General features: G+C 65.7%; 1 protein-coding gene across 1 annotated transcript; it reads right to left on the bottom strand.

Annotated features, from left to right (window-relative positions):
• Nucleotides 1-370: 370 nt before the first annotated feature.
• Nucleotides 371-11,570, bottom strand: CTBP1 (C-terminal binding protein 1). The gene is made up of 10 exons (XM_040237346.1): nucleotides 11,471-11,570; nucleotides 10,776-10,948; nucleotides 7,838-7,954; nucleotides 6,471-6,927; nucleotides 5,030-5,236; nucleotides 3,264-3,478; nucleotides 2,290-2,420; nucleotides 1,666-1,793; nucleotides 1,046-1,163; nucleotides 371-852 (listed from the first exon to the last, which is right to left on the bottom strand). Exons 1-10 carry the CDS (start codon nucleotides 11,568-11,570, stop codon nucleotides 669-671), a joined length of 1,830 nt encoding a protein of 609 aa, XP_040093280.1. The 3' UTR covers nucleotides 371-668.
• Between the last annotated feature and the right edge of the window lie 699 nt (nucleotides 11,571-12,269).

Genomic DNA, 12,269 nt, shown 5'->3' with positions numbered 1-12,269 from the left:
TAATTCATACAAATGGTTACGGTCACAAACATGATTTTAACCAAAATATTGCTAGCCTACCACATCAGCAGGACGGCACCGCGGGCCGGGCGCTGCGCCCGCGGCTGGAGGGAGGCCACGCGCTCCCACCCGGCTGCGTCACGATGCCGTCTTCGTTGGAAACAAGGGATTCATGCCAAAGTTAGGAAAGACAGCCTTGGTTCTGTTTTTCTAAATTATTCTAAAAATAAGACAAGCAGGTAGAAAAAACAATGCGCTGTGTGGCGTAAAAAGAAAACGGGAGGATCATTGTCCTGAGAAGTCTGCCAGCCGCCTGTGCGGGGCGCTCCACACACAGGAGGCGCGGCCGCGAGCAGCGCCGCGGCCACCCGGCCCTCCTGCCGACAGCGAGCAAACACACCTGCGATGTTCTGGAGACTGTACACAGACGAGGACGTTCAGGGAGAGCGCACTACTAACTTCTGCTGCTTAACGAGGACGCGGAGGACGCGGAGGACGCGGGGCGCGGCCGGCCCTCGGGACGGGGCAACTACAGTCGACGCGGGCAGCGGCGCCAGCTCAGCCCCGGCGCCCGGCCCGCCTCCGGAGACCCGGCCACCGCAGGCACCGCGCCTGCACACACCCGTCCAGGGCTCGGCCGGCGCCCCGGCTGCAGAGCTCCGCCCTGGCTACAACTGGTCGCTCGCGTGGTCTCTATCCGCCTCGGGCTTGACGGTTTGGCCGGGAGAAGGGGCGTGGGGAGGGTGGGAGACGGGGGGCAGGCCGTGGGACAGGGACATCGCGCTGGGGACGATGCCCTCCACGGCGGCCGGGATGCCGCTGGGCGCCACGCCCACCACGCCGGGGGGGTACCTGCTGGGGTAGGAGGCGGCGCATGAGCCCGGGGGGCGCCCCGTCCAGTCCCGCCCGGCTCCGTGCAGCCGAGACCCAGGACGGCGCCCCGTCCACCACCCCGAAGGCTGCCGCCCGCTCGGGCGCGTGTGCCCCAGCTGCCCAGGGCCTCGGGGGCCCAGTGAGCACACGTCCAGCCCAGAGCCCCGCTTACCTGTAGGCGGCCCCATTGAGCTCGGGGTGCACCACGGCGGGGTCCACGCTGGCCCAGTGGGTGGCGGCTGCCAGGTGGTCCTTGTTGACGCAGTTCTTCAGGCTGTCAGGGATCCGGCCTGGGAGGAGGGGGGGCGAAGGATGGGGCCTGCATCCTGAAGCCGCCAGGGCCCGGTGGGGCTCTGATGGGGACGGGGCCGCCCCCGCGCGCGCGCACAGCCCTCAGGCAGAGGGGGCCGCGCCTGTCTGGGCAGGGTCCCCCTTGAATCTCAGGGACCCCCAGCCTCCGGCGGGCGACCTCAGCTCACTGGTGCCTGCTCAGACCAGAGGTTTCAGAGCTGATGGGCCCGCCCAGGAAGCTCGCACACACAGACTTCCTCAAAGATTCGGAGAAACACACAAGAGCTGACACCCCCAGGACAGCGAAGGCGCGTCAGAGACGCGACGCCAAGAACCCGTGCGTTCAGGGTCTGCGGCGCGGAAACGTCAGTGGGTCTTGTCTCCTTCCGCGCCCAACTTGTGCCCCGCCCCCAAGGCCCCCACAGGAGCCTGGGCCCCCCCACTCCCATGCCCCCACCCCTCAACCCCACCAGGGGACGGACGCGGCCCCAGCCCGCCTACCTGTGATGGCTCTCCGGATCTCCCTGGCCGCCTCCTCACGCATCTCGATGGAGGCCTGCTCGCTGTACCAGGCCGCATGCGGGGTGCAGATCAGGTTGGGTGCGTCCTTCAAGGGGCCCTGGCTAAAGCTGCAGAGAGGTCAGAGGCTAAAGGTCAGAGCCTGACCCTGGCCGCAGCCCACCCCCACCTGTCAGATCTGCCCAGCCTCTCCCTGACCATAGTGGGGAGGGTCTCAACTGGGGACACGCCCAGCCCCCTGCAGGTGATTTGAGCTCTCAGACCTGGGGCCCCTGAACACCCCTGCAGGCTCCACGGGTGAGGAACCCCCCAGGCCCTGCTGCCCGACAGCTTCTCGGCCGGGGCGTCTATACACGGGTCTCTGCCCTCCCTCTCCCCCAAGTGCAGGACGTGGGGCTGTCCTGGCCCGCAGAGCTGAGCTCCCCTCCCGCTGAGACCTGGCTTGGCCCTGGAGGAAGGTCTACCCTAGGCCAAGCTCAGGCTGCCCAAAGACAGGGCCAGGAGGCCGCGTGTGGGCATGGCCCCACCCCAAGCAGGCCAGCCCAGGCTGGCGCAGCGCAGGAGCCGGGCGGGCCCCACGCTGGGCCCAGGAGCGGCGGGAGGCACCTGAAGGGCTCTGATTCGTGCACGTCCAGGGCCGCGCCGCGGATCCGCCCCTCCTTCAGGGCCTGGGCCAGCGCCTTCTCGTCGACCAGGCCTCCCCGGGCCGTGTTCACCAGGAAGGCCCCTTGCCTCATCTGGGAAGGACAGACAGTGGGCCTGAAGATGGCTCCTCGCGGGTTCTGTGAAGGAGGCTCCCCCTGCTCCGAGATGGGGCACTGCCTGTGACCCCGGTTTCACCGCTGACGGGCTCAGGTGGCCGTCCGTGGGCGCAGGGTTCTTCCCTGGTAGCCTCCTGTCTGTCCAGGTCTCATTGGTTCTCACGGATGGCACGGCCTGACCAACCCCCCGACCCCTGGAGGCCAGCCCAGCGTGTGGGAACGGTGTCCGGCCTCACCCTCCACAGGGCTGGGGGTGTGGGGCAGACAACAGTCACGGCTCCTCCTGTGCACACAAGAATGTGCAGGCACTCCCACGCACACACGTGTGCACACACAGAAGTATATGTAACCACATGTGCACGTGTCCGCATACGTGTGTGAAAGTCGCTCGGTCGTGTCTGACTCTTTCGACCCCATGGACTATGCAGTCCGTGGAATTCTCCAGACCAGAATACCGGAGTGGGTAGCCTTTCCCTTCTCCAGGGGATCTTTCCAACCCAGGGACCAGGTCTCCCGCACTGCAGGCGGATTCTTCACCAGCTGAGCCACAAGGGAAGCCCAACCACGTGTGCGTCTGTGTATACACATGTGGACAGACACAAGCCTAGAAACATGGACACACACACATCTATACAGCCCACGTGCACACACGTGGAGGGCCACTGCCATCCAAACTTGCCCACACCCAGGTGTGTGCTCTGCACGTGCTCGCAACACAGAAGCCTGTGTACACACAGTCACTTGAAAGGCCTGGGACCCAGGAGGGGCCCGCCCCAGCCCGCCCCCAGCCCCGCCCCAGGCGGTCCCGCGGGCGCAGACCTGTTTGACGGTAAAGTCGTTGATGAGGTGGTGGTTGTGCTCGTTGAGGCCGCAGTGCAGGGTCACGCAGTCGCTGTGGAAGAGCAGGTCCTGCAGCGTGCTGACCCGCTGCAGCCCCAGAGCGCGCTCCGTGCCATCCGCCAGGTAGGGGTCGTAGAAGAGCACGTTGAAGCCGAAGGCCTTGGCCCGCAGTGCCACCGCCTGCCCCACGCGCCCTAGGGGGAGACGGGCGTCACCTCGGGCGCCTGCCCCCAGAGGCCAGGCAGTGGGCGCGTGGGGAACAAGGTTTCAGGGAGAAGGGCCGGGGCCCCCAGCAGTCCAGCGGCCCTGCCACGGGCGGCACCGCGGCGGCTGGAGCAGCCACTGGCTCTGCGGGCGGGCGATGCAGGCCAGGAGCCCCCACTCGGCCCCTGCTCGGCGGCACCCGGCTCCTCAAACCCAGGGAAGCCCAAAGAGGACTTCCGTTTTTACGAACAGACGTGGAAAGTGGAACCGTGTGTCCAGCAGCTGCCCCTGCACGGGTCTTGGGTCCCGGGAGCTGCACCCAGCGCCTCAGTGTGGAGCCACCCCGGCTGCGACCCTGGGCTCTGCAAGTGGCACAGGCACCGAGACCCCTGCTTCAGCTCACGCCACCGGGGCCACCGCTCTGCTTTCAGGCCAAGGGAACCAGAACACAGGCTCTGGGGGTCTCTAGAGGGGTGCGGGGAGGGCCGGAGCAGACAGCCAGGGCCGGGGTCCCCCGGGCAGGTCTGACGGCCTCCAAGGACGACCAGGAGCCAGTTAGGATGCGGCCTCCAGGGCCTGACCACCCAGCAGTGTCTGCACCAACACTGCCTAGACGGGATGTGGCCCCAAGCCCACCCGCCGGGGACATAACCCCGCACCCCTTCCTCCTCCATCACACCGAGCGGACCCACCGGCCCCGCTCTGGCTGGTTCCGGGCACAGGGGCCCCGTTGCTGAGTGTAGGGAGCTTGCATGGCTATGGGGCTCTGACCAGCCCCAGTGTCTGTGTGAGCACTCCAGCAGGACAGCAAGTCACATCAGGAGTGGGGTGTCCCCACGTCTTCAGACGTCCGTGGTCCTGACCTGAGCTACCGCAGGTGCGTCTCTGCCCTGCAGCTCCCCACGGCCGCACAGCGGGGGCCTCAGCCGTGGAGAACCCTGGGGATCACAGATGGGGTCACAGGAGCTATGCCCCCAGGCAGGGCAGGCTACTTCGTCCACAGCCTCCCTCCCCTGCTTCCTCAGCCCCCGAGGCCCGACCCACTCCAGTCCCTCTGCCCCCAGCACGTCTCTGCTCCCTGGTCTGCTACCTGAGCCCAGGGCACCGGCCTGCAGGGCACGAGAGCAAGCGAGGGGGACAGCGAGCAGCCTCCCTCCACCTCGGACAGGACTCAGGACAGCCTCCTCGCCCCCACCTCACAGCCCTGAGCATTCGGCAGGTTGAGCGGGCATGAGCGTGGACGCCCACAGGCCATGCATGACCCCGCCCACAGGGCACGTGACCCCGCCTCCGGGGCATGTGACCCGCCCACAGGCCACGCACGACCCCGCCCACAGAGCAGATGTGGCCCCGCCCCTGAGGGCACTTAGCACCCGGCTGGGCGTGTGGCCCTGCCTGCTGCTGTTCCTGGGACAGCTAAGAGACCCAGCCACCCAGTGCTGCTCCGTGGCTGGACAGCCATCTCAGGTCGGGGGCCTGCCAACAGTCCGGCCCGGCCGGCCTCTCCGTCCACAGGCGCCTGCAGGCAGAGGCCAGCGCACCTAGTCCGATGACGCCCAGGGTCTCCCCGCGGATCCTGGCGGCTCCGGAGGCCACCTCCCGGATCTGCTCGACGCTCTGGACACGTGTGCCCTCCCGCAGCGCCTGGTGCAGCCACGTGGTCCTGCGGTACAGGTTGAGAATGTGGCACAGGGTGGAGTCGGCGGTCTCTTCCACGGATGCGGCCGGCACGTTGCAGACGGCAATTCCTGGAGAGGCAGGACACGCGGGGCGGTCACTGGGATGGTCCTGGGCGTCACCTGGGACAGGCCCAGGGACACGTCCTGGCCTGGAGGCCAGAAGATCAAGGCAGGTTACCTGCCTCTGCCCTGGACCACCAGCCACTGGACCTTCCTGGAATGGGTCTCGGCCAGGCCACTCCCCCAAGCAGCGGCCTCCCCTGCTCCTCCCCGCCGCCCCTCAGCATAAGGGAGGACGGGGGCGGGGCGCCGTGCACGGAAAACTGAGCAGGAGGAGCTGGAGTCCCCATCAGACTCGGAAAGAAGGCGGCGCCCAACAGAGACCAGGCCCTGCAGGGCTTTGGAGGGGAGGACCACCGGGCACAGCCAGACGTCCCTGCAAGAAGGACGCAGCCCCAGCTGGTGAAATCGAAAGGCAGAGAGGACCAGCTCCGTCAGCAGGCACGAGGCCCAGGGACACGCCAGCTCAGAAAGCACCCAGCCTGCCAGGCAGCAGTGGGGTGGACGCTGCGCGGGGACAGGAGACGGGGGTGGGTGAGCGCTGTGAGGACGGGAGATGGGGGGGTGGGCGCTGGCGGGGGGCGCTCTATGGGGATGGGAGACGGGATGGGCTCTGGGGGGAGAGCTCAGCGGGCACAGGCAGTGTGGACCGAGACGGTGCAAGCGGCGCTCTCTGCAGTTCTGAGCTGTCAGTGACCAGGTGCCGTGGCTGAGTGAGTCCCAACCTCCCGCAAGGCAGTGACCAACTCAAAGGAAATGGAGAGGCTGCGGCCAAGCAGCACCGCAGGCAGGAAACTTCCCAACAGAGCCCGATGAAGTTTGTTTGCAAGTGTGAGGCACACACGTGTGCTCGAGGGCACGGGCACACCCCCATACGCACACCGTGTGCACACTGCCGGGTGTCCTGACTCACAACAGAAACTTCCTTTCCCGCCCGTCTCGTGAACAGGGCCGTGAGAACCCTGGCACAGGCGTGCTGGCCGCCCCTGGACGAAGGCCCCTGCCTGGGTCCCCGGGGGGTTCCACAGGAGGGCGGGTGTGCTGCCTGAGGCCCAGGCCTCCTGAGGGACGGTGCCGCCAGCCCACACCTGCCCGAGGGGAGCTGGCGCGGGGCCCACACGCGGAGAGCTGAGTGGACGCTGGCCCCCAGGCCCCAGGCCCCCTCTGCGCGGAGGACTGAAAGCAGCGAGGCCATGCCCAGGGCAGCAGGCAAGGCTGCGGGGTAGGGCCCCGAGCGGCCTACCTAGGTCCCCGGCCGACTTGATGTCAATGTTGTCGAAGCCGCTGCCGATGCGCACGATTATCCGCAGAGCCTTGAACTTCTCCAGATCCTCCCTGGTCAGCGTGATGGTGTGGTACATCAGCGCGCCCACGGCCTCGTTCAGGACCTGCAGCGAGGGCAGCGTGCTGACCCGTGGGCACAGCAGGCTGTCTGGGTGGGGGGCCACCCGGTCCCCGCGCGAGCACCTGCCATGACCCGAGGGTGACGGCGACCCAGCAGACACACCAAGGACACCTGCCGGGTCGACAGAGAGGACGGGGCTCGCCTGACTGACACAGGGAGGTGGGGAGGGGGCTGCCCTCTCCCTGGGCACTGGACGCCCCAACAGATGGAAAGCAAGGGCACTGGGGACCCGAGACCCCCAGAACCACCGATGGGGAGGACAGCCATGCTGCCGCTGGGCAGTGCACACGGCACCCTTTCACACCGGGAGGGGCAGACGTGGTCACCCCTCACCGCCACTATGTGGGCCACTCCCCCGGGAAGGGTCGGGGAGCGGCTGCAGCCCGAGGCCTCTGTTCTGGGCACCGCGGACCTTGGGGGTGGCCGCCAAGTGCCTCACACTTGCTTGGGAGGGGCGTCGAGCATGGGCACAGGTTTCACGTGCGCTCAGCCAAGAGGTTGGCCTGGCTAGTGCAGACCCTGCAGGGGGCCTGCCAGCTCGGCTTCTACCCCGCGGAGCATGGCCGGGGCATCACCCCACCCACGGGGGCTCACGCCGCCTGCAGGGACAGAGTGTGCATGTCTCAGCAGCGCCGCCCCAGGTGAAGCCCATGTGAGCAGGTAGCTGCCAGGGTCTCCCAAGAGCCTGGCACACAGACCTCCCCACCCGCAGGGTCTGCTCGCGCTGCGCCCCAGCAGAGCCCCTACCTGCACGCGAGCACAGTCCCACCCACCCCACCGCTGGCTGAACCCACATGCTGCCAGCACCCGGCCACCAGCGAGATGTGCCTGGCTGGGGCTAGGGGGCCACAGCCCAGGGCCAGGAAGGAGGGTCCGCTCCGCATGTGCTCTGAACAGCCAGGGACCTACCAGGTCTCTCTCTGGACCCAAGGGCGGGGCCCCAGAGCTGGGCCACCTGGACCAATGCATCACAGACTCCAGGACCTGCCGCAGCCGGGGACCCGGTTCATCCCTCCCTAACCGGCCGGTACAATCCACGACATCTCAGAGGTCATGGAGAGCCCGTGGAAACCCGGCCATAGCTGGGGACCCAGTTTATCCCTCCCTAACGGGCCAGTACAATTCACAACGTCTCAGAGGCCACGGGGTGCCCACAGGACCTGTCGGCCACCCTCCCCTCTCCAGACGGAGCGCCCTGTGCTGACCCAGGGTCCTTGTGGGGGGTGGAGGCTGCTGGACTCCTGGGGCCGCAAGGGGCCAAGGCAGTGGCCGGCCCGCAGTGGACGCAGCGAGTGCAGGGTGCAGGCACTGAGGGGGGGACCCTGGGCAGGAGCCAGCAGCCTGTCAGACAGCCAATGGTCCCGGGTTCATCTCTCCTATGATCACGGGGCCTCCAATGGAGCCAAACGCAGGGGCCCCAGAATGCAGCTTCCTCGAGGCTGGCGCGGCCTTCCTTCTCGTCCTCCTGGCCGAGGGGGCCAGGAGGACACAGCATGGGGGAGAAAAATCCAAGGCAGAGACGGCCATCAGCAGGGCAGAGGCCTGGGGCCTGGTCTTACAGGTGCGGACAGCCTGGCTCAGGCCCTCCCTGCTTAGAGGACCCAGGGATCCCAGCCCCGGGCACGCAAGTGGGCCAGCGGGACCACGCTGAGTCCTGACAGCCGCCCCAGCCTCCTAGGAGGGGGTCAGACGCAGGCCTGGTGAGGGCAGCATGAGGCAGTGGGCGGGCATCAGAGGCAGAGGGATTATGGGGGCACGCAGGTGGGCAGGGGCACGGGGCAGGTTGGGTGGCGGGGCAGGAGGCTCAGCCGGCAGGTCCCTGGGAAGGCCCCTCCGGCCACCCCGCGCTGTGTGGCCGGGGCTGTGAGGAGGCCCCCAAGGCTGGGGGCAGGCTGCATGTGAACAGAGGTCAGCGCCCACTGTGGGTGGGCGGGCAGGGGCTGGAACCGGAGAGGCGGACACGTGGCTGCCAGCATCGGGAGGGAAGGTCCCGCATGAAGCCTGGTCTGGCCTGGACAGCGGGATGATGGGGGTGTGTGTCCAGGGGCGGGCTGAGGCAGGTGGGATGGGAAGGGGTCCTCGAGCATCCTGGGCCGCGAGGCAGCAGGTGTGGCCCAGGGCCGTTTGGAATGTTCTAACGCTGGGAGACCGTGCAGCTCCCAGTGTGTCCACTGGTCTCCCTGAGGTGAGCGGGAGGCTCCCCACAAACCTTTTCAGGCTCCGGTCCTGCTGCTACCACCCCAGGCAGCCCGCCCATCAGCACTACCCGCCCAACACCTGGCGATCCCAACCTCATGTGAGGCGCATGCCAGTGGGCACCATGATTTTAGCTTTAACTTTAGACAGCATATTAGAAAGCAGAGACGTTAGTTTGCTGACAAAGGTCCGTCTAGTCAAGGCTATGGTTTTTCCAGTGGTCACGTATGGATGTGAGAGCTGGACTGTGAAGAAGGCTGAGCGCCGAAGAACTGATGCTTTTGAACTGTGGTGCTGGAAGAGACTCTTGAGAGTCCCTTGGACTGCAAGGAGATCCAACCAGTCCATCCTAAAGGAGATCAGTCCTGAATATTTGTTGGAAGGACTGATGCTGAAGCTGAAACTCCAATACTTTGACCACCTGATGAGAAGAGCTGACTCACTGGAAAAGACCCTGAGGCTGGGAAAGATTGAAGGCAGGAGGAGAAGGGGACGACAGACGATGAGATGGTTGGACGGCATCACCGACTCAATGGACATGAGTCTGAGTAAACTCCAGGAGTTGGCGATGGACAAGGAGGCCTGGCGTGCTGCAGTCCATGGGGTCACGAGTCAGACGTGACTGAACTGAACTGATCGGAACTTCGGGTGTGGCTCACCCACACACGGTCACGGGTCAGTCCCTTTCTCCACGCCTGGTCCTTTTTCTACCGAGCATCCCTGGGACCAGTACTAGGCACAGCATTCTCAGAGGGGAGCCCGGATGCCTCCCAGGGCAGTCCTGAGGCACGTCGACCACAGGGTGAGCCCACCGCAGGGCCCCTGCACCACGCCCAGGCCCTGGGCCCCACTCCTGGCGGTTCCCCTCGTGACCCTTTTCCTGGCTGCAAAGTGGCCGCAACACCCCCAGTATGCCATCAACCTCCCAGGGGCCACTCCCACCAAACTCCACCTGCTGTGTGACCAGCTTGTCACCGACTCAATGTTATCAAATCCACAGGGCTAACAGGCCTGCCTGGCCAGGCACCGGGAGCAGCGGGGCCTGAGGGGTGCTCACCAGGCATCAGCCCAGAGGTGGGCCAGGGCGTGGCTGGGGGGCTGGGCACCTCCTCACCTCGAGGCTCCCCTCCCAGCATCTCACACACACACACACACACAGATACCTGCACACACATGTGCACACGCGTGTATACACTGATGCACACACAGACACAGACACACGGACAACTGCACACAGAAGCACATATGCGCGCGCACATACACGGAGACACATGCAGAAACACGCACACGTGTACACACACACAGACACCTGTACACAGATAAATACACGCGTGCTTGTGCACAAACCCTCAGTGAGGCCCAGGGCTGACAGTCTCAGATGGCCCCAGGGGTTTCTGGACGACGGCCCAGGTGGAAGGGCGGTGGGCTGAAGACTGCAGCCCAGATTCTCGGGGGCCTGCCGGAACACCGCCAGACAGGCATGCGGGGGCCCGGCTGCCCGGGTGTCTGTGAGCCCCCGGGGTGGGGACGGGTCACCCGCTCCTGCAGGCTGCTGGGCCGGGTCCACACCCCGCCCTCGCTCACTCTCCGCTGGGACTGTCGTTCCTGCCCGCTGAGGGGTCTGTTTGCTGCTAACCCCCAGCTGGTGTGTGCACTGCAGCCATCCTTCCATCGCCCGCCTCTTCCCTGTTCTATGTGATTTGTTTCGTGGGGAGACCGCTGGACTGCCTCACAGCCAGACGGCCCCTCCTTTCCACACAGGACCTGCAGAGCTGCCGCGCTTGGTTTGTCGGGGGCGAGGGAGGGGGACGGCCCCTGCGGGCGCTCCTCTCACTCCCGGGTGTGGTGCGTGCACAGGGCGCTGACCAGTGTCCCTCAGGTCCCCCGAGTGGGCCCCCCACTGGCACAACCTGCTCTGAGTTTCCCTGCGCTTTATGTCTGCCTCACCCGGCCTCGGCACGTCCCTGCTGGGACTCCGCCGACCAGGTCCGCACTGGAGCCCTGTGACCCTTCCCTGAGCGTGCCCGTCTTTCCCAGCTGGCCTGGCCCTCGACAGGACCCCAGGTTTCCCTCTTCCACGGCCGCCTCCACCTTGTAGGGGCCTGACTTTCCCCCAAGAGCTTCAGAGGGAGAGGCCAAAGGGCGAGACGCCCCCTCAGGGTCTGCGTGCTGGGGAGCAGGGAGCAATCCCAGCTGAAACCCTTCTCCCAGGAGCTGTGCACCCGCCTGGGGCCACTTTGATTCCTGTCCCCCACCCTGGCACTGGTGAAGTCTGAACCCTGACCAGGGCCTCCGAGGGCCCCTGACACTTGTCCTGGGCTCATGGTGGGAACATGGGAGCCTCCCTTCAGCTCTGAAGTGTCTCTCACATTGTGGTGAAAATGTCCAACGTCCAACCAGCCGTGAAGATGAGTTGGTGTTTTCCCAGTGCCTGCAGCCAGGTGGTCTAGGGACCCTGTCAGCTGCACGGCCACGGGGTCCTGGACTTCTCTCTGCTGCCCCGCTTCCCCTCGAGGTCTGGGTGCCTGCCCAGGCTCCAGCTGTCACATCTGGTTGCCTCTGGGCTGTGCTCAACTCTTTGCCGCCCCTGGACTGTAGCCCGCCAGGCTCCTCTGTCCCCGGGATCTCTCAGCCGAGAGTACTGGAGCGGACGGCCGCGCCTCTCTCCAGGGGGTCGTCCCGACCCCGGCGCGGAACCAGTGTCCCCTGCGGCTCCTCTGTTGCAGACAGACTCGGCGCCATTGTGCCACCCAGGCTGGCAGAGAGGAGAGACAGCTCTGCACGCTCAGGCTGCAGCGCCCCCGGGAGGACTGGGTCACCCGAGCAGCCCTGGCTCAAAGTCGGGGCGGAAGCGGGAGCCCCCGCGGGTGGCTGCACCGGGGTCCGGCACCCCGCAGAGCCTGCGTCTCTCCATGCTCCTCACCGCTTCCACCTTCCCTCTGGGCTTCCCAGGACTATGTCTTCCAAGCTTCCTGCTAAAACTTAAATTTTTCACTCCTGTATTTAGTTTCCAAGAGCTCTAGCCCTCCTGGGACCCCTTTCTTGCTGTGTCCTGCATGGTGTACAGTCAGGCAGCTCTCCGGCCTAAGAACAGCAGTCACATGGTCCTAACGTCTCTTCTGTCTGAAGCAGAAGGTTCTGCTCCCCGGACACTTCTGCCTCTTCTCTGGCGAGGCCTTGGCGTGGCTCCCATGGGTTTCAGGACGTAGAGGGCCGCTGCGGGGGTTGCCGCCTGCCTGGAGGGGTGGGGGTTGGGCAGAGCTTGCTGCAAAGCCAAGGGCCCTGCCCCTGCCCAGGGGCCTACCGAGTAGCTTATCTGGGTTTTATAGTACCTGGCTGAAATAGTTTTGGTAACTTACAATTTTAGAACACACGTTTTATCTTAGTTTTCCAATTCGTTGGCAAAACTTGTTTTAATATTGCTTAAAATTTTTAATTTTT

This window comes from Oryx dammah, unplaced genomic scaffold, assembly GCF_014754425.2.
Source record: "Oryx dammah isolate SB20612 unplaced genomic scaffold, SCBI_Odam_1.1 HiC_scaffold_3, whole genome shotgun sequence".
NCBI lineage: Eukaryota > Metazoa > Chordata > Mammalia > Artiodactyla > Bovidae > Oryx > Oryx dammah.
Note: the sequence above shows the minus strand (reverse complement) of the source record. Positions and strands in the feature narration are given on the sequence as shown.

Bases quoted from the DNA above. Each gene is read 5' to 3' on its own strand.
- CTBP1 (XM_040237346.1), bottom strand. From the start codon at position 11,570: ATGGCGCCGAGTCTGTCTGCAACAGAGGAGCCGCAGGGGACACTGGTT. The intron at 6,928-7,837 runs GTCAGCACAGGG...CCGGTGTGAAAG, and splicing joins ACCCCCCACAAGGACCCTGG to GGTGCCGTGTGCACTGCCCA. The intron at 5,237-6,470 runs GTAGGCCGCTCG...CTGCCTCTCCAG, and splicing joins CAAGTCGGCCGGGGACCTAG to GAATTGCCGTCTGCAACGTG.